At 38.0% G+C, this 26,125-nt stretch overlaps 1 protein-coding gene across 2 annotated transcripts in view; it reads left to right on the top strand.

The window, feature by feature from the left end:
* The first annotated feature begins 1,118 nt into the window (after positions 1-1,118).
* Adam10 (ADAM metallopeptidase domain 10) overlaps positions 1,119-26,125 on the top strand; it is a 156,926-nt gene continuing 131,919 nt past the window's right edge. Inside the window, exon 1 of one of the 2 annotated variants that reach the window (XM_046461065.2) lies at positions 1,119-1,409. In XM_046461065.2, the coding sequence (XP_046317021.1) occupies positions 1,355-1,409 (55 nt within the window). In that variant the 5' untranslated portion in view covers positions 1,119-1,354. The remainder of the gene's footprint in view (positions 1,410-26,125) is intronic. The other variant, XM_046461064.2, reaches the window with a different exon arrangement.

Genomic DNA, 26,125 nt, shown 5'->3' with positions numbered 1-26,125 from the left:
ATGCCACAAGATAGTCTAATAGCTAGGAAATAAAAACCTCATTGTGACAGCACATCCACAAGAAAACTTGTGATTTGCAATGTGATGTCTGCAGGTAACTGTTTCCTAAGATTGGATCTTTCAAGAAAGCAAAAAAAAAATTCACGCTATTTTCTAACATGTTCTGTTGAGTCTATGCATCTCATTAGAAATTAATGGACACTATAATTTCTAATGATAGTTTTGGAATTTCTGTTTGTATTTTTGAGCTTACTATAGGAATTTCAATTTATTTTCAGTAATATACCCTCTAACTCAGTCAACTCAAACAGGATGCCAAATATATGAAACTCTAATTAAATGACATCGAGAAATTCTATTTCATGAAATACGAGTGTAAAGAATCAGAGTGAATTACCGAGAAACCAAATGTGAGCTTCATCGAATTTGGAGTAATGATATATGAGGAGAGTTCATTTCAGAGATGAGACAGAGTGGCAACGGGGCTGGATATTTAGTACTTGCTATCTTTTGCAATGGCTAAGTCCTAGAGTGTGACAAATTTGTAAAGAGCTCAGGAAACTGTCTTAGCATGGTGTCGTGTCTTCTTGCTGTTTGAAGTGTCTTTACATTTACGTTCTCATCACTGGTGGCTGTCGCACCTGTGATTACTGCTTATTGGGACTACTTTTATTTATTTGGTAGTTGTTGAAGCATCACGAGAGACAGAAAAAGAGGAAACAAAAACCTCCGTCACTCGCGAAGTTAAGGGCAAAGCTGTCGCTTTTACACCTTTCACTCTCAGGTTTTAGTCCAAGGAACGTTTCCCAGAAGCTGTTAGAGCCGAGCACAGTCGTGTGAGAGCGCTTTCGTCTTGGGGCGGGACCAGAGGAAGCCCCGCCTTCCAAGACCAATCCCAGCTGTCTGCCGGCGGACAGGAAGCGGCGGCGGGCCTAGCAGCCCGGGAACCGGCAGCATGCGCATGCGCGCGCCCCTGGGGCGCCTTCGGGAGGGGGAGGGACGGGAGGTAGGGGCGCGGCCCCGCGAGCCTGTTGGGTGCCCGCGCGTCACATGGTGAGGAAGGAGGCGGAGATCCGTGACTCGGGGGAGGGGGGTAGAGAAGAGGGAAGGAACGAGGGAAGGAAAGCGGGGAAGGGAGGAAGGAAGCAAGCGAGGGGAGGGAGGTCCCTGTTTTGGTGGAGCTGGGAGCGTTGCCGGCCCCTGAAGTGGAGCGAGAGGGAGGTGCTTCGCCGTTTCTCCTGCCGGGGGAGGTCCTCGCTTCCCTTGGAGGCTCCGGACCAAGCCCCTTCAGCTTCTCCCTCCGGATCGATGTGCTGCTGTTAACCCCGTGAGGAGGCGGCGGCGGCAGCGGAAGATGGTGTTGCTGAGAGTGTCAATTCTGCTCCTCTCTTGGGTGGCGGGGCTGGGAGGTGAGGCACGACCCCGAGCGCCGGGGGCGCCGCGACCACAGCGGACCGCGAGGCGGAGCGGCGGCCAGGTTGAGCGGAGCCCAGTCGCGCCGTGCGGCGGGCGCGTCAGTCAGCCCGGCCGGCCGGCGGCGCCACTCGGGCGCGCCGCTCTCCCCGCTCCCTATTGTCCCCCGCGCCCCGACCGCGTTCCCTTCAGTGGCGGGCCGAGGAGGTTCGGTGCCTCCGGCGAGGCCTTCCCCACCCCCACCGCCCCGGCGTTGCGGGAGGTGGCAGTCTCCTCCTCCCAGAGAAGCGAAGTCGGGAGATTCGGGTCGCCAGGCGAGAGCTGCGGAGCCCAGGCCGGCGCTGCATCCTTCTAACCTGCTTGCGGGCGGGCGCCGGCACAGGCAGCTGCCGTGGGCTGGCGGTCCTCGCCGCCCTCGCTCAACGCTACCCGCCTCACCTTCCTCCCCAGCCCCCAGCCCCTGCCGGGTGGCCGGTTCCGGAGTCCGCTCCGCGGAGGAGCACCGCCGCGCAGACTCGGGGAAGTTGGCGATGTTTGCGGTCGGGCTCTTGTATTGTTCTTAACCCAGCGCGGCGATCCAGACCGACCCCGTTCTGCAGTGGGGCCGCCCGTGGAGTGTAGCAGTCATCTTCCGCTTTTCCGGCAAGAGTGATTTGGGCTGTCCCTCCTGCCCTGCACTGAGTGCCCTAGTGTTTGGAGAGAGCGCAGGAGGGTGTGTTTGCGTTCAGTGAAAACATTCTGTCGCCCAAGGGAAAGGGTTTGGTAGGGGTAGTATGTTTAGGGATGTTCTTGGATCTGTGGGCTGGATTGGGTGTCTTAGAATGCAAGGAAGATCCTGGGTGACCCAACTCCAAGAGTTTTCTTCAACTCTCAGGTGGAGTAGACTTACTGTTTAGTCTGTGGATTGTCAAAACAGTGCCCCCTCCCCCCTACAAATTGGAGTTAAATTTCGCTGAAAGTCTGTACTCTTTCCGGATGACTCGAGTTTCTGAAGACAATGATTTTTATTTCCAGTATTTCCTAGGACCAGTGGCATTATTCTGTTGTTTAAAACGCTTTACTTTAGTATGCTTTTTGACTTGTACCAAAGTATACTTAAAAGCCTTAAAGTATGTTTAAAAGCATGAAAACTTTTCATGAGTGCTTTGGATGAGTGTCTATCTGTAGCTTAATATTTTTTGTAGCGAATTGTTTCTTTTCTTTGTCCCTTTCACTAATGACTGCAGGGCTAAGTTTATTTGTCATATATTCTGCTTAGTCTGAGAGTGGTGCTGTGTAGGCAGCCGTCTGTTGTAGTTTGTTAGGTGTAAATTTTAGGTTAAAAGTTGCTAATAGACGTGTACTTTTAAAAAGGATCCAATCTGGAAACCCTTTGTAAGGGCGTTTTCATTTAATGTTTGTATTTCTGTTCTAAATGTGACTTCCAACAAAAATCACTTGACTGGCTGTTCTCACTTTTTGTGATTGTAGTCAGGAGTTAAGACACTTCTCTATGAGCTAATAAACACAAAACAGGAGACACTTTATTTTTTGGTGCTCTGGATTGATGGGACGCTTTACCACTGAGCTACATGCCCAGCCTTTTTTATTTTATTTTTTGAGATTGGGTCTTGCTAAGTTGCCAAGGCTGGCCTGTAACTTTCCATCCTGCCTCAACCTCCCAAATTGCTGGGATTACAGGCGTGTTTCCATGCCAAACGCAGGGCCTTGGTTTGCAACTGCTCTACCACTGAGCTGTATCTCCAGTCCTTTTTTTTTTAATTTTGAGACAGGGTTCCACTAAATTGTCCAGGCTAAACTTTTAAATTTGTAATCCTCTTACCTCAGCCTCCAGAGTAGCTGGAATTACAGGTAATTACAATTATCACTGTGCCTAGCTAAAATGTTAAATTTTGATGTTGTTAAGAATTTTTTCAAAAAACTAAGAAAATTTTTATTTTGAAATTTTCAAAATTGTAACTTTAGAGAACATGGATATGTTTTTGATTTTATTGTACTAATTTTATCTATTGATCTGAGCTATATATGTTCAAGTTTGTTAGATATTTATGATTTGTAGACTACATTTAAATTGAATATATATTTGATTTAGTATAGGAGAGAAATAAGTTTGTATAAAATTAGAAGTGTTAGTGGAAATACAGATTTAACTTTAAAGTATAAATCATTTCCAGGTACTTAATAAACTCTTGCTAGTTGCTTTCCCCTTTACAGTATGTCAATCTCTGTTATGTGTGAAATTTTTCTTCTACATATGACTGAAAGTGAGAAGTGGGAAGCTGAAAGTGAGAATTAAAAGTGTTTAGAATCCTAAACTTTCCTGATGTTGTCCGTTCTTGCATATCTCATCCTGTGTTGTATTTGTAGGACCATAAAGTAACATTTCTAGAGTTCACAAAATATGTAGACATGCACTCAAATGTATACATAAAAATGCTTTTTTAAATTATTTGTAACCACATTAGAAATTCATTGGAACTGTTTAGCTATAGCTCAAATAATTTTTATGTATGTGTGAATATTACTTTTTTTTGAGCCTGTGTGTGCCAGATTGGCTTTGAATTCCTAGACTTTTGTTCCTCTTGTTTCAGCCTTCTCAGTAGCAGGGAATGCAGGTTGGAGCCTTTTACCTGCCCCCACAACCCAAACCCCAAGTCTTACACATGCTCTACCATTGAGTTACATTTCCAGCCCTTTTAATTTTGAGACAGGTCTTGCTAAATTACTTAGGCTGATCTCAAATTTGCAATCCTGTCTCAGCTTCCAGAGTTGCTGAGGTTAAAGGCGTGTGCTTCTGTATCAGGCTGCATGTTACTTTTTTAACACAGATATACAGGGAGTTGACATCTTTCTTTAAAAATTTCATGGTGTGTTTGAGAAGTCAAAAGGTATTTTAGTTGTAACAGTAAATTAATCCCATAATGTTTTGGCTTGATTAAGTGATCCATGAAATTAATTTTGGAGTGTGACATGTTTTTATATTTAAAAATCTGGTGTAAGTGCTTTGCTCTATACTATATACTTTATAAAAATAAGCTTTCTGGAAGTTTGGGCAAAAGAATTAAAAGCATTAAAGTTTAAGCTTAAGCTAGTTTTCTGACTTCTGCCAGCAAATGAGTCTATGGGATTAATGAAAGAGACAGGTGTTTTGTCTTTAAGGCGCTCTGCCTCTATATTTTAAACTAGAGTTTGAGAGTCCAGTTAGCTCTGTCATCTTAACAAAACCCATTTCAATGTGTCCTACATTAAGAGTATGTTCTGTAAGTACAAGATATCTGTTAGGGGTTGAGGGGAGATAGGCATGACAGACACTTCAGTTTTCTGATGTACTTTTAATAACTTAAGCCATTCAATGGTGTGTATTAGCTTAACTCTTTAAAATTTTCCTAAAGAGGGTTGGGCAGAGGGTATAAGGGACGTTTCTATGATGTCTGTTTTGTATTATGTGCCTGAAATTGTTAGTATTTTCATTTTTCAATAGTTGGGGGAGGTGATATTTTACAATAGAAAAAAAAAGCTTGAAGAATCAGATTGTTCATCTAGCATCATCTGCCACTAAGTGGTGAAATAAGACATTCATACCCAAGCCAGTGGGACCTCAAAGCCTAAGCTTGCTTATTTATTTATTTGTTTTTGTGGTACTGGGGATTGAACCCAGGGCCTCACACATAATAGACAATCATTCTGCCACTGAGCTATATCACAGTTTTTTTTTTTTAAATACTTTTTTTGTAGTTGTAGATGAACAGCATGCCTTTATTTTGTTTGTTTTTAAGTGGTGCTAAGAATTGAACCCAGTGCCTCACAAGTGCTAGGCAAGTGCTCTGCCACTGAGCAACAGCCCCAGCTCTATATCACAGTTTTTTAAAAAAAGTTTATTTTGAGACAGGGTCTCACTTAGTTGCTCAGGCTGGCCTCAAACTCCAGGTCCTCTTGCCTCAGCTTACTGAGAGTCGAAATTATATGTGCATATCACACACCCAGCTAAAGCCTAGTTTTTTTTATTTTTTAATTTTTTTTTTTTTTTATATATTGCTCCCTCATGCTCTTTTTTTTTTTTTTTTTGTTACTGGGGATTGAATCCAGGGGCACTTGACCACTGAACCACATTCCCAGCCCTATTTTGTATTTTATTTGGGGATAGGATCTCACTGAGTTGTTTAGCACCTTGCCATAGTGGGGCTGGCTGGCTTTGAACTTGCGATCCTCCTACCTCAGTCTCTGGAGCTGCTGGGATTCTAGGCGAGCATCACCATTCCTGGCCACTCATACCTTTTTTTTTTTTTTTTAAAATAATATAACTTTATTTGTTTATTTTTATGTGGTACTGAGGATTAAACCCAGGGCCTTGCATGTGCGAGGCAAGCGCTCTACTGCTGAGCCATAACCCTAGCCCCCCTTCGTGCCTTTTTAAAAATAATTTATTTATTTATTATTAAAGTTTTGTAATTATACATAGTAGTTGGGTTCACCCCAACAAACTCATACATGCATGGAAATCTATTTCAGTTCATGATCCTCCTACCCTTATTTTCTTTCCCCCTCCCCTCTCCCGTTCTATTCCTCCCCTTCCTCCCCTTCCTCCCCTCTCCTATTCTTCTTTCTCTACTAGACTTTCTTTTGCTCATCTATTAATTTGTATTTGATTGATTCTTTATGTCATCTTAATCTTTTCCTGATGCCTTTTTGATAGTAGTTTCACACAAGCTCAAAGGTGATGTCACCTCTGGACTAAACTGCCTTAGAGATGTTTTTATTTTATTTTTTGCAGTGTCTTTAAGTTTCAACTAGTGATCAGCATTGAAAAATCAGAAAGTTTCTCAGTGAAATTTGTGAATTTGTGCATTTGTTGGAGAAGCTTTGGAAATCCTGACTCTACTGAACTATATATTTCAATTGTCTGGGGCTAAGTAGTAGGGCCAGAGCTGCCCTCTTTGAACTGGGTATATATGTACCAGTCATTGTAGTTCCCATCATTGCTGCTTACGATATACCTGGCCTACTTTACTCATTTTTGTTACCTGCTTGGGTCCTGTGGGCATGTTCATATCTGCTTCAGCTTCATTTTTGCATAGATGGCATTATTTAAAAATGTCCTTTTTACTGTGACTTCTTATCCAACTTTTAATACTTTTTGTATTTTTCATTTTTCTGTATTCTTTTTTTTTTTTAATATTTCATTTTTTTTTTTTATTTCTCGGCGGACACAACATCTTTGTTTGTATGTGGTGCTGAGGATCGAACCCAGGCCGAACGCATGCCAGGCGAGCGCGCTACCGCTTGAGCCACATCCCCAGCCCCTTTTCTGTATTCTTAAAATGTATTAATAAACATCATGACACCTATAGTACTTTTTATACAGCACTAGGTTATTAGTTTTTCTGTTTTTTTTTTTTTTTTTTTTTTTGGGCAGTGTTGGAGATTGAACCCAGGGCCTGTGCTCTGTCACTGAGCTACACTCCAGCCCTTTTAGATATTTTTAAAATACATGTTTCCATAATACAGGTTGAACTACCCTAATCTGAAAATTGAAGCATTTTGGATTTTAGACTTTTGCACATATTAAGAACTCCCTCCCCATTTTTTGATACTGGAAATTGAACCCAGGGGTGCTTTACCATGGAAGCTACATCCTTAGTCATTTTTATATTTTTTGAGATGGGTCTCAATAAGTTGCAGAGGCTGGCCTCAAACTTCTGATCCTCTTGCCTCAGCCTCCTGACTTGCTGGGATTACAGGTGTGTGCCATTGCCCCTGGGCAAAATGTGAACCACTTCTGGTTTCAGGGAGTGCAGATAAGGGATATTCAACATGTAGTAACAATTTGAGATTCTTTAAGTAAAACCAAAAATGATGACTGTAATCACATCATATCTCTTTTTTTTAATATTTTATTTTTTTGTTATAGTTTTATTCATTTATTTTGTTTTATGTGGTGCCGAGAATTGAACCCAGGCCTCACACGTGCAAGGCAAACACTCTACCGCTGAGCCACAACCCCAGCCCACATCATATCTCTTTATCTTTTTTTTTTTTAATTGTAGTTGTAGATGGACATAATGCCTTTATTTGTTTATTTTTATGTGGTGCTAAGGATTGAACCCAGTGCCTCACATGCCACTGAGCCATAGCCCCAGCCCATACCTCTTTATCTTAAAGAGAAATAAGAAACCATTTCTTTTTCTGCTGGGATTAGAACCACTGAAAAAAAATAAAAACCAACTTAGCCTTTTCTCTTTTGGGATACAAGTGTCAACTCTTTTGAAATTCAGGAAATAAAATAGAACAATAAATTCAATAATAAGCCACATTTTTCTAATGTTGTTGGGGAGAAGACAGGTTCAGATTCAGAAGGGTCTGGTTGAGAAAACTTCTGTATAACAAATCATTGGGAACAGACTTAAAATTTTGGCTGTGGTTTGAGGATGTAACTCTGGTAAAAGCACTTGCTTATCATGCATGAGTCCCTGGGTTCAATCCCCATCACTGCAAATAAAAATAGCCTATAATTTATTCTCTCTCTCTCTCTCTCTCTCTCTTTTTTTTTTGGTAGCAGGAATTGAACCCAGGGGTGCTTAATCACTGAGCCACATCCCCAGCCATTTTTTATATTTTTTTAGAGACAGGGTCTTGCTGTATTGTTAAATTGCTGAGGCTGGCTTTGAACTCATCATTGCCTTCCTGCCTTCTTTCCATTCTTCGTTCCTTCGCTTCTTCCTGCCCTTCCTCCTGGTACTGGGGATTGAACCCAGGGCCTGTGCATTGTAGATAAGTGCTCTACCTCTGAGCTATACATCCCCAGTCCTTGGCTGTTTTTATTGGCAGTTTTACTAAAATGTATTATTATGTGTTTGTTGTTTTCTTAAAACACTGAATTTAACCTTTTCTTAAATGATTATGGTTTAGTAAATGAGAACAACTGCTATTTTTCTGAGCTCTTTTGTAGTTTATTTTCCGGAAGCTGTTGAAATAGCTTGGTAGTTTATTATTGTTCTAAGTTTTTTCTAATGGAGTGTACTTACCCCCACCCTCATTACTGGGAATTGAACCTGGGAGTACTCTATTACAGAGCTACATCCTCGACCTTTAAAACAATTTCCTTAAAAACTTTTTTGAGAGAGTCTCCTTAGGTTGTTTAGACTGGTGACCATCCTGCCTTATCCTCTAGAGTAGCTGGGTTTATAAGTGTGTGCTACTATGTCCAGCTGTTCTAATAATTAGTTTTAGCAGCATTTGAACTTTTTGATTAGTTTTTTTTTTTTCTTTCTGGTTTTCTTGCAGAACTTGAGGATTTCACCTTCTAATTTGGTGTTTGTATTCGCCCCCCCCCCCCAACTTTGGGGAAACTCAATACTTGATACATTTTCATGGAATAAATAAGTTCTGAGTCTTATATGAGATAAAGCACACGGGGTTTAGGTAGTTTTGTCTTTTTTTTTTTTTTTTGGTTTGTTTTGTAGAGTTTAATTTTGAAGTTGCTTATACTTATTAAGTGGAATGATGTTGTATTAATGTGTTTTGCTACTTAAAGTGAGGCAGGTTAGACTGAAGAGAAAGAAACTGATGAGTAGCCTGGAAGACATAGCAAATGTACACTCATTTAGTTGCAAGTGGATCATGTCCTAGATCTGAATCATGAGCACTCTAGTTTCAAACTAATGTATTAGATTATTGGTACTAAACATACTGTAAAATGACCAATTATATTCTCTACTGGAATATAAACTGTAAATTAAGAAAAAGTATTATCTCAAGTGAAAGTTAGATAACAGAGGTTTTTGATACTGTTTTATTGTTTGTTTACAGTAACTAGTGATATTTTGGGTGATTAGGAAAATTTGGGTGATTTTTAAAAAAATTGTGTTAAAGTTCAGTTTCTTGTTTTGTTGGTGCTGGAGATTGAAACTGTGGTCTTATATATGCTAAACATGTGCTCTATGCCCTGGGCTATCACCCCTTGTCTTTTTTTTTTGATGATAATAGGCATGGAACTCAGGGCCTTGTAAGTGTTAGGCAAGTATTCTACCACTTTACATCCTGTCGTTTTTATGTATTTATTTTTTGAGACAATGTCTAAGTTGCCCAGGCTGGCCTTATACTGCCTCAATCTCCCAAGTAGGTGGGTGTATAGGTATGTACTACCACACCTATTCGCCTTTGTCTTTTTCTTTTCTTTTCTTTTTTTTTTTTTTTTTGGTGATGCTAGGAATTGAATCTGGGAGTGTTCTACCTCTGAGCTATACTTCTAGCCCTTTTTATTTTATGTTGATACAGGGTCTTGCTAAGTTGCCTAGGTGGGTCTCAAACTTGCAGTCCTCTTGTCTTACCTCCCAAGTACCTGGGATTACAGGTGTGCATCACTGTGCCTGACTACCCTTGTCTTTTAATTGTGTTACATTATAATGATTAGAAAAATTTTGCTAAAGTTGTTGGTAATTCTTTTTTTGAGATGGATTTTAAAAATCCTTTTTTTTTTTAAAAAAAGATTTTTTTTTCTAGTTGTAGATGGACATGATACCTTTAATTTTATTTATTTATTTATTTAATGTGGTGCTGAGGATCAAACCCAGTGCCTCACTTGTGTTAGGCAAGCACTGTACCACTGGACTACAACCCCAGCCCCATGCCCAGGCTATTCTTGAATTTATGGGCTGGAATGGTCCTCTTGCCTCAGCCTTCCAAGTAGCTGGGAGTACATGTGTTCACCATTGCATGGGGATATATATTTGGAATGGACTAGTTTAAAATATATTCTAGATGGAGTACCAACAATGTACTTGGTATATGTGAAGCAGGCATTGGCTGTTGCTGCTGACGAGAATTTTCTGTGAGAGGCATGTGTAAACACTAATTGGGGAGAAGAATCTAAATAGGAAAGCTGTGAACAGAGGAACACCTTGTTTTCAAATCTGAACCCTCAAGTTCAAAAATCATAGGGGTGGGGCTAGAGATGTGGCTCAAGCGGTAACGTGCTCGCCTGGCATGCGCGGGACGCTGGGTTAGATCCTCAGCACCACATAAAATAAAATAAAGATGTTGTGTCCACCGAAAACTGAAAAATAAATATTAAAAAAATTCTCTCTCTCTCTCTCTCTTTAAAAAAAAATCATAGGGGTATATATTCCAAATTTTAGAATTGATTAGCAACTTTGATTTGGTCTGCTTTTCAGATTGACAATTCTGTGTAATTAGCTTGGGTAAAACACTTCAGATTCTTTTTTAAAATTTATTTTATGGTTCAGTGCTGGAGAACAGGTCTTGTAGTTCCCCTTTGCTACTGGGTAAATTTGTTCTGAAGTTACAGTTTCAACCAAAAAGTCTGAGAGATGCATAGTTGTTAAAACACTGGGTTTTCCTGTGTGTCAATGACTGGTAGGACTCATGAAGCCACGGTGTTGAGTGAGAAGAAAAGTAAAAAACATACTTTGTTAGAGCAGATGCAATACCAAAATATATAGTTCCAATTATGTACTGTAGTTGCACGTGAAATTTGTTAATCTGGAGAGACATCAACCAATAGGGAAGGTTTTTAGAAGTAAAAAAGAATGGCATGTACTCTAGTAAGATGCTAGTAAGTTCACTTCCTTGGCATGGATAGGAAAAGTGCTAGTTGGGCCATGATAACCTGGAGTCTCATTATTCATGGTTTTGGCTATGATAACTATGTGGTAGAATATTATGGAATGTTCATTGGTGCCCATGTTGAGGAGTTGGGATATGATACAATAAGAAGTAAATTAGGTGCTTGATGAATTAGGTGATTGAGGATTGGTTTAGAGTAGTTATTGTAGAAACAAAGATATAAAAAGAAATGACTTGGAAGAAAATCTGGTAAAACGAGGCACATGTTTAAATGTGATGCTAACAAAATTTGTTGAGGGCTTATTCTGTGTTGAATTTGGATCTTAGGGGCTTTTTCATTGGAGAGAATATGTCTAGGATTTTGAGTTTAGATAGAAGGTTATATGTTGGAATAGGCATTAAAGCCTGGGTTTTTATTCTATTTGCATGCTCATAATTGAGGTCTGGTTAAAACTTTGTACAGAACTTCAATAATCTGTGGCTAGTTTTTGAGAAGCACTGCTCTAGACAGCTGGATAATAGAAGTTCCGTGAATTTGGAGTGTAAGGGAGAAATTTGGTTTGAAGATTTTTTTAAAGTTGGAATTAGGCTCTTTAGTTCAAAAATGTTTGGTACTTTTTTTTTTTTTAAAAATATTTATTTTTTAGGTGTAGATGGACACAACACAATGCTTTATTTTTATGTGGTGCTAAGGATCCAACCCGGGTCCTGCCCGAGCTAGGGGAGCGCTCTACCGCTGAGCCACAATCCCAGCCCCAGGTACTCTTGATTCTGTGTGAATCTTGAACTTCCTGTTTTAAAGAAAAATCAGGGAAAATAATAATCTTTGCATTTATAAATGGGCATATATAACTTGTGTAACAAAATTTTTTTTTTCCATTTAACTTTGATTGCATTGTTGATGACAAAAGATAGACACAAACATTTGAACTTTGGATTTAACTTTTAAACAAATACAAATAGAATCCATTTTTAATAGTTGAAATACTATAACGTCATTACTAAACATTAGAAAGTAGAATTTAAGATTTCTTTCCTCCAACCCAATTTATATCATCCAGTCTTTTAAAATGCTATTATGGATTTATATTATAATGTTTGTATAGTTTTGTTTCCTTTAAAAATTAATGTTATTAAAATGTGCATGTAAAAGCAGAAAAATATTTATAATGATCTGTATCTTTGCTAGAATGGGAATTTTATGAAGGAAACAACTTTACTGTTTGTGTTTTAGAACCTAGCATGGGGCCCAGTTCTCATTAATTGTCAGGCATGGTGGTGCATGTCTGTAATCCCAGCTACATGCAGTCCTCCTGAGGAAGGAGGATTGAAGTTTGAGGCCAGTTTTATAACTTAGAGAGATCTTGTCTCAAAATATACAAAAAGGGATTGGGGATATAGCTCCTTGATAGAGTGCTTGCTTAGCATGCACAAGGCCCAAAGTTTATCAAAACCACAGAATTGTTAAATACATTGCCTGTGAAGTTGGCTAGACTTCTGAATTACATATTATATAGCCATTTTCATTCAGTAGAGGTTGTCAAGTGAAGCAGCCTTTAAAGTACTGGTTGTCAGGTATTTTATGGAGATAGCTTTATAATATGAAACTAAAATGTCATGATGACTTTTGTTAAAACTGAATATTCTGAATATTTAATACTAAATTAAAAAGTGACTCCTCCCATTATTATAGTATGTTATCAGAGTTCCAAGTGTGGAATAATAAGGATTAGGTATTCTAATCCAGCATAGTGTAGAGGACAGTTTTGGTGCCACCTTTGGAGCTAGGTTGTCATTTGAGTTTATAAATTGGTTAGGAAGTAAGAACTTAAGTTTGGTTGAAATGATGTAAAATAACAATTTTACTGGTAACCCACATAATTCGGTTTTACCAACAAAAATAGCAAGAATCTCTTAGTAATCCTAGCATCCCTAGGAACCGTAGACCATTGAGCAGGGAGACCCCCCATTTTTAGGTGTAGAGCAAACTGTAGTGGTACAACAGGGAAGTAGACACAGATGTTTTGGAGTGTGATGTGGGAGCATGGTGAGATAGAGTGGGTTTAGGATGAAATGCAGGGTGTGGGCTAGACAGATTTTGAAATTGTGACTGGAGTTTTTGTGTGTAACTTAGGAGAGCAATGTAGGTAGGTTGGAAATTATATTTCCTTATGTGGATTATTATTTGTTCTTGTGCCTATACTTATTTGAAATCATAAAAAGAGTTTCAAATCTAAATTAATGAACACAGTTCCAGTTTTGGATTTTAAAATTTTATTTCATAAATGAGTGTAGAAATTTAACACATTCAATATATTTTAATCATTCATGTTTTGTCCCTATGTGATTGATTTAGTTTGTAATTTATAGAAGAGCTGCTTTCACTTCTGAGCCAGCTAGCTTTATTATTTCTTAGAGACTAGTTTATTTCAAATATTAGATGTGTTGAAATATGCTTTTAATTGTAGGCACACCCTCCTATCTTGAACTTTAACTTGTAACTGTTTGGTGTAGATATTTGTTTCTAGAAGATTATTTGGTTTCTAATGAAATGTATATAGGCTTAAGTTTGAAGTCACACTGTAGAATTAGCTTATCCAAGAGTGCATTAAAGTCACTTAAGTATATTACTGATATATAGGACAAAATAATTTATGGAAGCTTACATTTGTTATACGGGAGAAGAGTTTTATGGTATTCAGTACTTTAAGATCAGAGTGAATATATGTCAAATATAAGAAGTATTGGTTAAAACATGATGCTTGAGGTACAGTTGATGACTCAAATAGGAGTCTAAGTTATGTTTTATGTTGGGAAAAAGGTTTTTGGTACCTAATTTTGAAATTATACAAGTGAAAAGTCTGTTGGTAACAACTTGATGACAAGTAATTTTGATGGAGTGCGTACTGGGGATTGAACTCAGGGGCACTCGACCACTGAGCCACATCCCAAACCCTATTTTGTATTTTATTTATGGACAGCATCTCTCACTGATTAGCTTAGTGCCTTGATGTTGCTGAGGCTGGCTTTGAACTCGAGATCCTCCTGTCTCAGCCTCCTGAGCTGTTGGGATAATAGGCATGCACCCCCGTGTCTGGCAACATGTGATTTTTTTTTGAGGAATAGAAGTATAGCAAAGTAGAAGCCATAGTTTATTTATTTATTTATTTTTGGTTCCAGGGATTGAACCCAGGGGTGCATTGAGTTAACTCTACCATTGAGTTACATCCTTAGCTCTTTTAATATTTTATTTTGAGACAGGGTTTTGCTGTTACCCAGGCTGGCTTTGAATTTATTTATTTTTTTTTTCAAAATTTCCCAAATATTTTAAATGGCTGGTTTGTGGAATCCATGGACACCGAGCTAATAAATGTGGAGAAGCAACCTATTTTAAATGTGAACATCTACATGTAGTTGGTGGCTACCATAGTGAACAGCAATGCATGAGATTACTAGTCAAATCTTACCTCTGCTCAAAAATTAAAGCAAAAACAAAGTTGGTGACTGTATTATAGGATGAACTGGGAAGAGTAAACATGAAGTAAGATTTCTAATGATTCAAAAATCAAAATAGTAAATAAGCAGGAGGATACATGTAGAGTTCCATGTCTGGACTTGGCCATGCTTTGTCTGGTGTACACTTGCTGGATTCCAGCTCTGAGGTCATCCCAGATCTGGTCAAGGCCAATCTGCTTCAGTCCATGGGGATTCTGACTCCTGTTTGATGACATTGTGAGCAATGTTCTGAAGTCGTCCAGGGCAGCGATCCTTATTCAAGACACAGCTATTTCTCCATTAGTTGAAAATATACAGTATCATTCCAAATTCATTTACGGCAGCTCAGAAAGGATGTCCTTTAAGTGTGAAGAATGAAATCTCATTGCAGGCAAACCTTCTATAAGGTAGTTTTTCCAGTGTTGCTGTTCCTGTTAAAAACTTGTGACATTCCCATGGGATCCATATACTCTGAGGGCCCGCATCTCCCGGGTGCCCCCAAGGCTCCTGCGACCTGTCCGCCCGCTCGCGCACGGAGAAACCCGTCCCGCCAAGGTCTGGCTGCGTCCCTCAGCCGCCCGGGCTGCCCCGCCTGTGGCTTTGAATTTATGATCCTCCTGTCTCGGCCTCCTGAGTTGTTGGGATTACAAGTGTGTGCCATAGCACCTAGCTTATTCCTTACACATCCTCTTATTTATTGTAATTGAGTTTTTCTGTAAATAGGAAGATTTGTAATGCCAAAACAGTTTTGCAGATTTTTTTCTCCCATTCTTAAGATTGTAGAATTAACTTTTTTGGATATAGATGGGAAAAGAATTGTTTATTTGTTAAGTGATGGTGTTATACCACACACAGATGATAATATTGACCAACCATCAGTAAACTGATTTGTATTTTCCCCCTGACATTAATGACATTTTCACTCTGTTTTTTTCCCTTCTCCTGTATTTAATTTAGATTGAAATAGAAGATTGTAAGTTTTAGAATTAAGGGAATGGGAAGGAATCTTTCATTTCTCATAAAATAATGAAAAATAATTATAAAGGTTAGCATTTATGGAGTACTTACAACATATCAGGTACTGATTGGAGTTTTATACACACACACACACACACGATGTATGTATATACATAAATATGTATATATACACTTTAATGAATTGTATCCTGAACAAATTTTATATTTTTTACAGTGTTGTGGAATTAAACCATGGTTTGATACATGCTAGGAAGATGTTTTACCAGTGAGCTACAATCCCAGCCCATCAGTGAAATTCTTTTTTCTTTCTTTCTTTCATATTAAGACTTGAACCCTGGGATCACTTTATCATTGAACTACATACCTAGTCCTTTTTATTTTATTTTAAGACAGCATCTCATTAAGTTGCTTAGGGCCTTGCTAAATCACTGAGGCTGGCTTTGAACTTGTGATCCTTCTGCCTTCAGCCTCCTGAGTCATTGGGATTACAGGCATGCACCCCTGCACCTGGCTACAATTTCTTCTTTTTTTGGTACCAGAGATTGAACCCAGTAGTACTTAGCCACTGAGCCACATCCCCAGCCCTTTTTTTATCTTGAGAGAGGATCTCACTAAGTTGCTTAGGGCCTTGCTTGCAGGGCAGAGCATGGTAGTGCATGCCTATAATCCCAGAGATTTGAGAGGCTGAGGAGGAATGCAAGTTCAAAGCCAGCCTCAGCAATTTACCACCCTGTCTCAAAAAAATAAAAATTAAGGACTGGGGATATAGATATGTTGTTAAGCACCCCTGGGTTCAATCTGGAGGAGTAATAATAACAAAGAAAAATTGCAGGAAATAAAAATATTGTTCTTAAATTGTAAACCTCTCTGGTGGCAAGAGTCTAAGTTATGTTTTTTTTCTACTTAGAACCTGCTGGTCATTATTTAAAAAAATTATTCTGATTTGTTATACATGATGGCAGAATGCAGTTTATTTCATATTCCACATATAGAGCATAACTTTTTAAGACACTCACTGATTATACACAGAATATTTTCACACCATTCCTATCTTATACATGCACTTAGGGTAATGATGTCTAACTCATTCCACTCATTCCACCATCATTCGTACCCCCTTACCCCTTGCTTTCACCTCCCTCCACTTTGTCCTGTCTAAAGTTCCTCCATTTCTCCCATGTTCTTCCCCCAAAGGACATTATGCATCTGTGTCCTCAAATCAAAGAAAACATTTGTCTTATGGTTTCTTGGGATTGGCTTGCTTCACTTAGCATTATATTCTCCAATTCCATCCATTTACCTGAAAATGCCATGATTGTATTCTCTTTTAATGCTGAGTAATGTTCCATTGTGTATATATACCAATGGATATATATACACAATGGAACATTGTAGATGAATGGATAGTTTCATCTGCGGAAGGGCATTTAGGTTGGTTCCATAGTTTAGTTATTGTGAATTGTGTTGCTATAAACATTGATGTGACTGTGTCCCTATAGTATGCTGTTTTTAAGTCCTTTGGGTATACACCGGAGAGTCGGATAACTGGGTCAAATGGTGGTTCCATTCCCAATTTTCCAAGGAATTTCCATATTGCTTTCCAGATTGGCTGCTCCAATTTGCAGTCCCACCAGCAGTGTATGAGTGTTTCTTTCCCCCTACATCCCGCCAACACTTATTGTTGTTTGTATTATTTTTTTAAAAAAATATTTATTTCTTTTTAGTTGTTCGTAATGCTTTTGTTTTATTTATTTATTTTTATGTGGTGCTGAGGATTGAACCCAGGGCCTTGCACGTGCTAGGTGAGCTCTCTATCACTGAGCCACAACTCCAGCGCCTGTTGTTTGTATTCTTGACAGCTGCCATTCTGACTGGAGAGAGAAGAAATCTTAGAGTAGTTTTGATTTGCATTTCTCTAATTGCTAGAAGATGTTGAACTTTGTTTCATATGTTTGATTGATTGTATATCCTCTTGTGAGAAGTGTCTGTTCAGTTCCTTGGCCCATTTATTGATTGGGTTTTTTTTTTTTTTTTTTGGTGGTTATGTTTTTGAGCGCTTTATATATCCTAGAGATTAGTGCTTTATCTGAAGTGCTTGTGGTAAAGGTTTGCTCCCATTCTGTAGGCTCTCTATTCAACTCACTGATTGTTTCTTTTGCTGAGAAGAAGCTTTTTAGTTCAAATCCATCTCATTTATTGATTCTTGGTTTTAATTCTTGCGCTACAGGAGTTTGATGGAGATTTGGGCTTACTTTTTCTTCCATTAGATGCAAGGTCTCTGGTTTAATTCCTATGTCCTTGATCCACTTTGAGTTGAGTTTTGTGGATGGTGAGAGAGAGAGGTTTAATTTCATTATGTTACTTGTGGATTTCCAGTTTTCCCAGCACCATTTGTTGAAGAGGCTACCTTTTCTCCAATGTATGTTTTTGGTGCCTTTGTCTAATATAAGAGAAGGGAAGTGGGCTGGGATTGTGGCTCAATGGTAGAGCGCTTGCCTCGCACATGTGAGACACCCTGGGTTCCATCCTCAGCACCACATAAAAATAAATAAGTGAAATAAAGTTATTGCGTCCAACTACAACTAAAAAAAAAAAAAAGATAAGAGAAGTTATGTGGGTTAGACTCTGAGTCCTCTATTCTGTACCATTTGTCTACTGGTCTATTTTGGTGCCAATACCATGCTGTTTTAGTTACTGTTGCTCTGCAGTATAGTTTTAGGTCTAGAATAGTAATGCCACCAGCTTCCGTCTTGCTAAGGATTGCTTTGGCTATTCTGGTTCTCTTATTTTTTCCAGATAAATTTTAAGTTTGCTTTTCCTATTTCTATAAGTAATGTCATTGGTATTTTGATTGGGACTGCATAGAATCTGTACAGTGATTTTGGTAGTATAGTCATTTTGACGATATTAATTCTGGCTATCCAAGAACAAGGTAGATCTTTCCATTTTCTAAGTTCTTTAGTATATTGTTTTCATTGTGTAGTCTTTCACCTCTTTCATTAAATATATTCCCATTTATTTTTAGGCTATTGTAAATGGTGTGGTTTTCCTAGTTTCACTTTCAGTGGATTTGTCACTGATGTACAGAAATGCCTTTGATTTATGGGTGTTGATTTTATGTCTTGCTACTTTGCTGAATTCATTTTTTAGTTCTAGGGATTTCAGATGGAATGTTGGGTCTTCTAGATATAGAATCATATCATCTACAAATAGTGATAATTTGAGTTCTTTTCCTATCTGTATCCCTTTAATTTCTGTTGTCTCTCTGATTGCTCTGGTTAGAGTTTCAAGAACTATGTTAGATAGAAGTGGTGACAGAGGGCATCCCTGTCTTGTTCCAGATTCAGAGGGAATGCTTTCAATTTTTGTCCATTTAGAATGATGTTGGCCTGGGGCTTAGCATAGATAGCTTTTACAATGTTGAGGTATTTTCCTGATATTTCTAGTTTTTTTTTTTAAAGTGAAGGGATGCTATATTTTATCAGATGCTTTTTCTGGATCTATTGAGGTGATCATATGTTTTTATCTTTGATTCTATCGATGTGATGAATTACATTTATTGATTTCCATATGTTGAACCAACCTTGCATTTCTGGGATGAACCCTACTTGATCGTGGTGCACTATCTTTTTGATATGTTTTTGTATTTGATTTTCCAGAATTTTATTGAGAATTTTTGCATCTATATTCATTAGAGATATTGGTCTGAAGTTTTCTTTCTTTGACATGTCTTTGGTTTTGGAATCAGGGTGATATTGGTCTTATAGAATGTGTTTGGAAGTGTTCTCTCTTTTTCTATTTCGTGAAATAGTTTGAGAAGTACTGATATTAATTCTTCTTAAAAGGTCTTGTAGAACTCAGCTGTGTATCCATCTGGTCCTGGGCTTTTCTTGGATGGTAGACTTCTGATGGTGTCCTGTATTTCCTTGCTTGAAATTGATCTGTTTAAATTGTGTATATCGTCCTGATTTAGTTTAGGCATATCATTTGCCTCTAGAAATTTGTTGATGTCTTTGATATTTTGTATTATTGGAGTACAAGTTTTCAAAATAATTTTCAGTTATCTTCTGTATTTCTGTAGTGTCCATCGTAATATTTCTTTTCCATCATGGATGTTAGTAATTTGAGTTTTCTCTCCTTCTCTTTGTTATCATGGCTAATGTTTTATCAATTTTATTTATCTTTTCAAATAACCCAACTTTTTGTTTTGTCAACTATTTTTTTTTTTTAAAGAATTTTAATTTTTTTTTTTTTTCCGGTGGACACAACATCTTTGTTTGTATGTGGTGCTGAGGATCGAACCCGGGCCGCATGCACACCAGGCAAGCGCGCTACTGCTTGAGCCACATCCCCAGCCCCTTGTCAATTATTTTAATTGTTTCTTTTGTTTCAATTTCATTGATTTCATCTCTAATTTTAATTATTTTCTGTTTTCTACGGCTTTTGGTGTTGATTTGTTCTTCTCTTTCTAGGGCTTTGAGATGTAATGTTAGGTTATTGATTTGTTGACTTTTTTGTCTTTGAAGGAATGAACTCCATGCAGTGAACTTTTCTCTTAGCACTGCCTTCATAGTGTCCCAGAGATTTAGATATGTTGTATTGTTGTTCTCATTTACTTCTAAGACGTTTTTAATCTCCTCCTTGATATCTTTTGTAACCTGTTCATTCAGTAATGTATTATTTAGTCTCCAGGTGTTGGGAGTAGTTTTTTTATTTTATTTTATCATTGATTTCTAATTTCATTCCATTGTGGTAATGCAGGTAGTAGCTCTACTCTTCTGTATTTACTAAGATTTGCTTTGTGGCATAACATATGGTTCATTTTAGAGAAGGATCCATGTGCTGCTGTGAAGAAAGTGTATTTGCTCCTTGGTGGATAATATACTTGATATATGTCAGTTAAGTCTATGTTATTGATTGTATTATTGAGTTCTATAGTTTCTTTGTTTAGCTTTTGTTTAGTAGATCTGTCTAGTGGTGAAAGAGGTATGTTAAAGTCACCTAGAATTATTGTGTTGTGATCTATTTGACTCTTGAACTTAAGAAGAGTTTGATTGATGAACGTAGATGCTCCATTGTTTGGGGCATATATATTTATAACTGTTATGTCCTATTGATGTATGGTTCTGTTAAGCAGTATGAAATGTTTATCCATGTTTATCCCTTTTGATTAACTTTGAGTTGAAGTCTGCTTTATTTGACATGAGTATGAAAACCCCTGCTTGCTTACATAAACTATGTGAATTATATATGTATATATATATATATATATATATATATATATATATATACATATATAATTCACATATATGTATTTTTAAAAATTTATTTTTTAGATGTAGATGGACACAACACATTGCCTTTATTTTTATGTGGTGCTGAGGATCGAACCCGGTCCCGCCTGTGCTAGGTGAGGACACTACTGCTGAGCCACAATCCCAGTCCCAATGAATGGTGTGTGTGTGTGTGTGTGTGTGTGTGTGTGTGTGTGTATATATTTTTTTTTAATATCCTTATTTATTTTTATATGGTGCTGAGGATCGAACTCAGTGCCTCACACTTGCAAGACAGGCGCTCTACCACTGAGCTACAGACACAGCCCCATGAATGGTATATTTTATCCCAACCTTTCATCTTCAGTCTGTGGGTGTCTTTTCCTATGAGATGAGTCTCTTGAAGGCAGCATATAGTTGGGTCTTTTTTAAAAAATCCTATCTTCCAGTCTGTCTTTTGATTGGTGAATTTAAACATTTACCATTTAGGGTTATTATTGAGATATGATTTGTATTACTGGTCATTTTTAAAAAATTTTTGGTATTTAGCTTGACTTGGTTTCTCCTTTGGTTAGCTTTTCTTTTATTGTAGTTCTTCTCTTTGCAGATTTTAATTGTTGTTTTTAATTTCCTCCTTGTGGAATATTTTGCCAAGAGTGTTCTGTAGTGCAGGCTTTTTTTGCTGTAAATTCTTTTAGTTTTTGTTTATCATGGAAGGTTTTTATTTCATTGTTAAATTTGAAGCTTAATTTTGCTGAGTATAAGATTCTTGGTTGGCATCCATTATCTTTTAGAGCTTGGTATATGTTGTTCCAGGGTCTCCTAGCATTGAGAGTCTGGGTTGAAAAAATTTCTGAGATCCTAATTGGTCTTCCCTTATAGGTAATCTGATTTTTCTGTCTTGCAGCCTTTAAAATTCTATTTATATTCTGTATGCTAGGCATTTTCATTGTAATGTGTTTTGGTGTAGATCTGTTGTAATTTTGTACATTTGGTATCCCACAGGCTTCTTGTATTTGATTTTCCAATTCATTCTTCATGCTTGGGAAATTTTCCGATGTATTTCATTGAAGAGATTGTGCATTTCTTTGGTTTGAATATCTAAACCTTCCTCTGTCAATAAATCTTAAATTTAGTCTTTTGATGGAATCTCATAATTCTTGGATATTCTGTTCATGATTTTATACCATCTTCACTTTGAGGTCAACTTTATTTTCAAGATTGTATATTTTGTCTTCATTGTCTGAGGTCCTGTCTTCCAAGTGATCTAGTCTGTTGGTGATGCTATCTATTGAGTTTTTTAATTGGCTTATTGTTTCTTTCATTTTTAGGATTTCTTTTTTTTTTTTTCCAGAATCTCTCTTGAAGTAATCTCTTTCAACCTGTATTTGCTCTCTTAATTCTGTGTTGGTGTGATTGATGATTGCCTGAATTTGTTCTCTTATCTCTTTGTTGGAGTGATCGATTTTTGCCTGTATCTCCTCACTTAGGTTGTTCTATAATTCCCAAATCATGTTAGTTATGTATATTCTGAACTTCTTCTCTAACATTTCATCTACTTCACTATGTATGGATTCTGTTGTTGTAGTGTCTTGGTTGTTTGGGGCACGTTCCTCCCTTTTTTTTTCATGATGTCTATGTGTCTTCCTCTCTTTCTGTGTAGACCTGAGGTATTATTATTTTGCCCTATTGTCTTATAGTGTGCCTACAGGTTTTCAGTACCTCCCAGGTCCTTACTGTTGCTTCGTGATGGAACTGGTGATATTGCAGTTTCGTGGCGGTGGCAGCCTCAAGCCTGTGTGTTTCTTTATGTTGGGCTGTGCAGCCATGCTTTAGTGAATAAGGAACCCCAGGGCAGAGTGGCTCTATGTGCTGGTGTTGGGTGACTGCCCCAAAACTCCGGGCCGCAATGGTGGGTGGCTTGTGGGCGGTTTGGCTCTGCATCCGGAACTGGTCATTTTTTTTCTACTTTTACATGAATGCAGTTTTTTAGTATAGTTTACTAAACAGTACTTTTAATCCTGTTATGCCCCAGGCTTAACATTTGTTTTTTTAAGTTAAAATAACTATTTTTCTCCTCTGCACAGATGGAAACTAGTTATTTGTTATTATTTTTCTGTGTGGTACTGGGGATCAGACCCAGGGCCTCACATAATGTCAGGCAAGCAACAAATCACTGAGGTATACCCCAGTCTCTCAATCTAGTTATTTACCAGTTTTGCAAATAGGCATTTGCTTGATGTATTTTAGTTTTTGGTAACTTTATCTTGAACATTTTTATGCTTTCTGGAAGGTTTGAATTATCCATGGTACAATTAACATTTGTATGCCTTTTACCTAAATTTATCAATGGTTACTATTTGCCTCATTTTCTTTACTCCGATCCCGTTTTTTAAAGAAATATTTTTGTAGTTGTTTATTGACCTTTATTTTACTTACTTATATGCAGTGCCAAGAATCGAACCTAGTGCCTGACATATGCCAGGCAAGTGTGCTACTGCTGAGCCAGAGCCCCAGCTTTATCCCCCCTTTTAATATATATACTTTTTTCCCCCCTGAATCATTTGAAAGTAAGTTGTACCCCTAGCCACTTTGCAATTTCATAGAGCAAGGACATTTTCCTGCATTCCCAAGAATACTATTTTTTGAAGTGTGAGAATGTTCAAGTTTCCCTTGGCCTTTTAACTATTAGGTACCATATGTGTGCTTTGTGAAGGCCAGATTTCTGGCATCTACAACTAAGGACAAGAAAGTAAAATGCTGCTGGGTAAGGTGGCATATGCCTATAATTCCAGCCACTTTGGAGACCGAGTCAGGAGGATCTCAAGTTCCAAGCAAGCCTCCCCAATGGAATGACACCCCATCTCAAAATAAAAATTTAAAAAGGGCTAGTAAAGCATTTGCCTATCATGTATGAGGCATGGGTTCAGTCCCCTGCTTGCTGGGCGTGTAGAGATGAATAAAATGCTGTTGGTATGCTTTCCTGTAAGGTAATGTAACAGAAGAGAAAGATGACATTGACAGCAGAGTGGAATTATTTTGTGTAGAAACAGTGGCACAATAATATAGCCTTGAGGTAATCACATCATATGGCCTCTTCTGATAACAGTATTGATAAGTGAGTCTAGAAGATGTTAAAGTAGAGAGAAAACTTAATAATGGTTCAAAAGATACTTGGCACATAAACTCAGTAGTCTAGAAACTTTCCTTACTGGAAACCCTCATATTCCACCAATCTTAGGTTAAGGACTTTATTTCGTAGTTTAAAATGTTTCATTTTTTATTGTTATCAGGTAACACTTATCCCCCCTCCCCTTTTAAATATATTTTTAGTTATAGCTGGACACAATACCTTTATTTTATTTATTTTTATATGGTGCTGAGGATCAAACCCAGGACCTCACACATGCTAGGTGAGCGCTCTACTGCTGAGCCCTAACCTCAGACCCCCATTTCTCTTTTGTTAAGGTCTTTACATGAGGACACCTTTCATGAATATTCTGTTCTTTATCAGAGGGCTAAAAGGAATTTAAGATTTGCATTAATGCGCCAGGTGTAGTGCTGCACAATTGTAATCCCAGCAATTTGGGATTCTGAGTCAGAAGGATCTTAAGTTGAGGCTAGGCTCAGGAATGTATTGAGACCTTCACCAATTTAGCAAGATCCTGTCTCAAAATAAAAATAAAAAGGACTGGGGACGTAGCTCAGTGCTAAAGCACCCTGGGTTCAATTCCCAGGATAAGACAAAACAAAACAAAACAAAACAAAAAATTGGCATTCCCTTGAGTCCTTCCTGTTGTAACATTTTGCCTTTGCATGAGTGAGGCATCAGATAGTATCAGAGGAGCTTCAGATCTATATTTAGAGCTGACACTAGTTTGTTTTTGTTGTTTAGTTTTTACTTGTGTTTTGTAGGCTGTGTTTCCTTTGGTACAAATCTTATATACAAAGGATTTAAAAAAGAAAACTGTATGGGCCACAAATCACATGTTAATTAAAATGGCAACAAACTTGGAAGTAGTTTCTATGCTTGTACTTATTATTTGCTTTCAATAACCACTAGTATTGTGATGACACCCATATTTTTTATCTATACTCCAGACCTCTCCCTTGAATTCCAGACCCCTGTATCCCAGCTGCCTGGCTTGACCAAATATCCAGTTAAAATGTGAAAAAGGAATTTCAGACTTAAAGAATCAGAAACCTCTGATAACATCACCTGGCACCTTTTTATTTATAGTCTTTCCCATCTTAGTAAAGGAAAGCTCAGTTGAGCTTCTGTTGAAACTTTTGAGTCATCTTCTATTCCTTTCTTAATACCTTGTGCACAAGAAATCCTGCATAACAAATTGTGTCAACTCCTCCTTCAAAGTGTATGCAGATTTTGACTGTCTTATCATCAGCTCCACTGCTACTATTCTTTTGATACAAGTCAACATCCCTATCTTCAGTTATCTACAAATCTGCTGTTTTCCCTGCTTCTCTTGTTTACCCTTTCAGTCTCATCTGTTCAAAAGCTTGTTCAGAACAAACTAGAGGTAAATTGAACACTTTAAAAGGGCTGGAAATGTAGCCCAATGGTGGAGAGTCCCTGGGTCCAACCCCCAGTACTGATTAATGATTTAATCAGTACTGGTAGGTTTAATGATTTAGAACTTTCTCTACAAGAACTAAGTTTCACAGGGCACGGTGGCACACTCCTGTAATCCCAATCCCAGAGACCCTGGAGACGGAGGCAGGAAGATTGGGAGATTTTGTCTCAAAATAAAAAGTGTTATGGTTGTAGCTCAGGGATAGAGCATGCTGAGTTTAATCCTCAGTACCAATAAATAAATAAATAAATAAATGGAACTAAGTTGCTTTCTAACTACTGTGTGTTCCTGTTTTTTTTTTTTTAAATTTTAAATTAAATTATTTATTTATTCTAATTTGTTACAAACGACAGCAGAATGCCATTCATTTCATAATACAGATATAGACCACAATTTTTCAAGTCACTGGTTGTACACAACGTATTTTCACACCACTCGTGTCTTCATACATGTACTTAGAGTAATGATGTCTAACTCATTCCATGGTCATTCCTACCCCTTGCTCTGTCCCTTCCCCTCCCTCCTCTTTGCCCTGTCTAAAGTTCCTCCATTCCTCCCATGCTCCCCATCCATCGCCATTATGAGTCAGTATCCTCATATCACAGAAAACATTTGGCCTTTGGTTTTTGGGATTGGCTTACTTCACTTAGCATTATATCCTCCACCTCCATCCATTTACCTAAAAATGCCATGGTTTTATTCTCTTTTAATGCTGAATAATGTTCCATTGTGTATATATACCAAAGTTTCCCTATCCATTCATCTACTTAAGGGCATCTGGGTTGGTTCCAC

Source organism: Marmota monax, unplaced genomic scaffold (assembly GCF_021218885.2).
Source record: "Marmota monax isolate L192 unplaced genomic scaffold, Marmota_monax_Labrador192_F-V1.1 WCK01_AAM20220418_F8-fsc00001, whole genome shotgun sequence".
Classification (NCBI taxonomy): domain Eukaryota; kingdom Metazoa; phylum Chordata; class Mammalia; order Rodentia; family Sciuridae; genus Marmota; species Marmota monax.
This window is presented reverse-complemented; position numbering and strand designations above follow the sequence as displayed.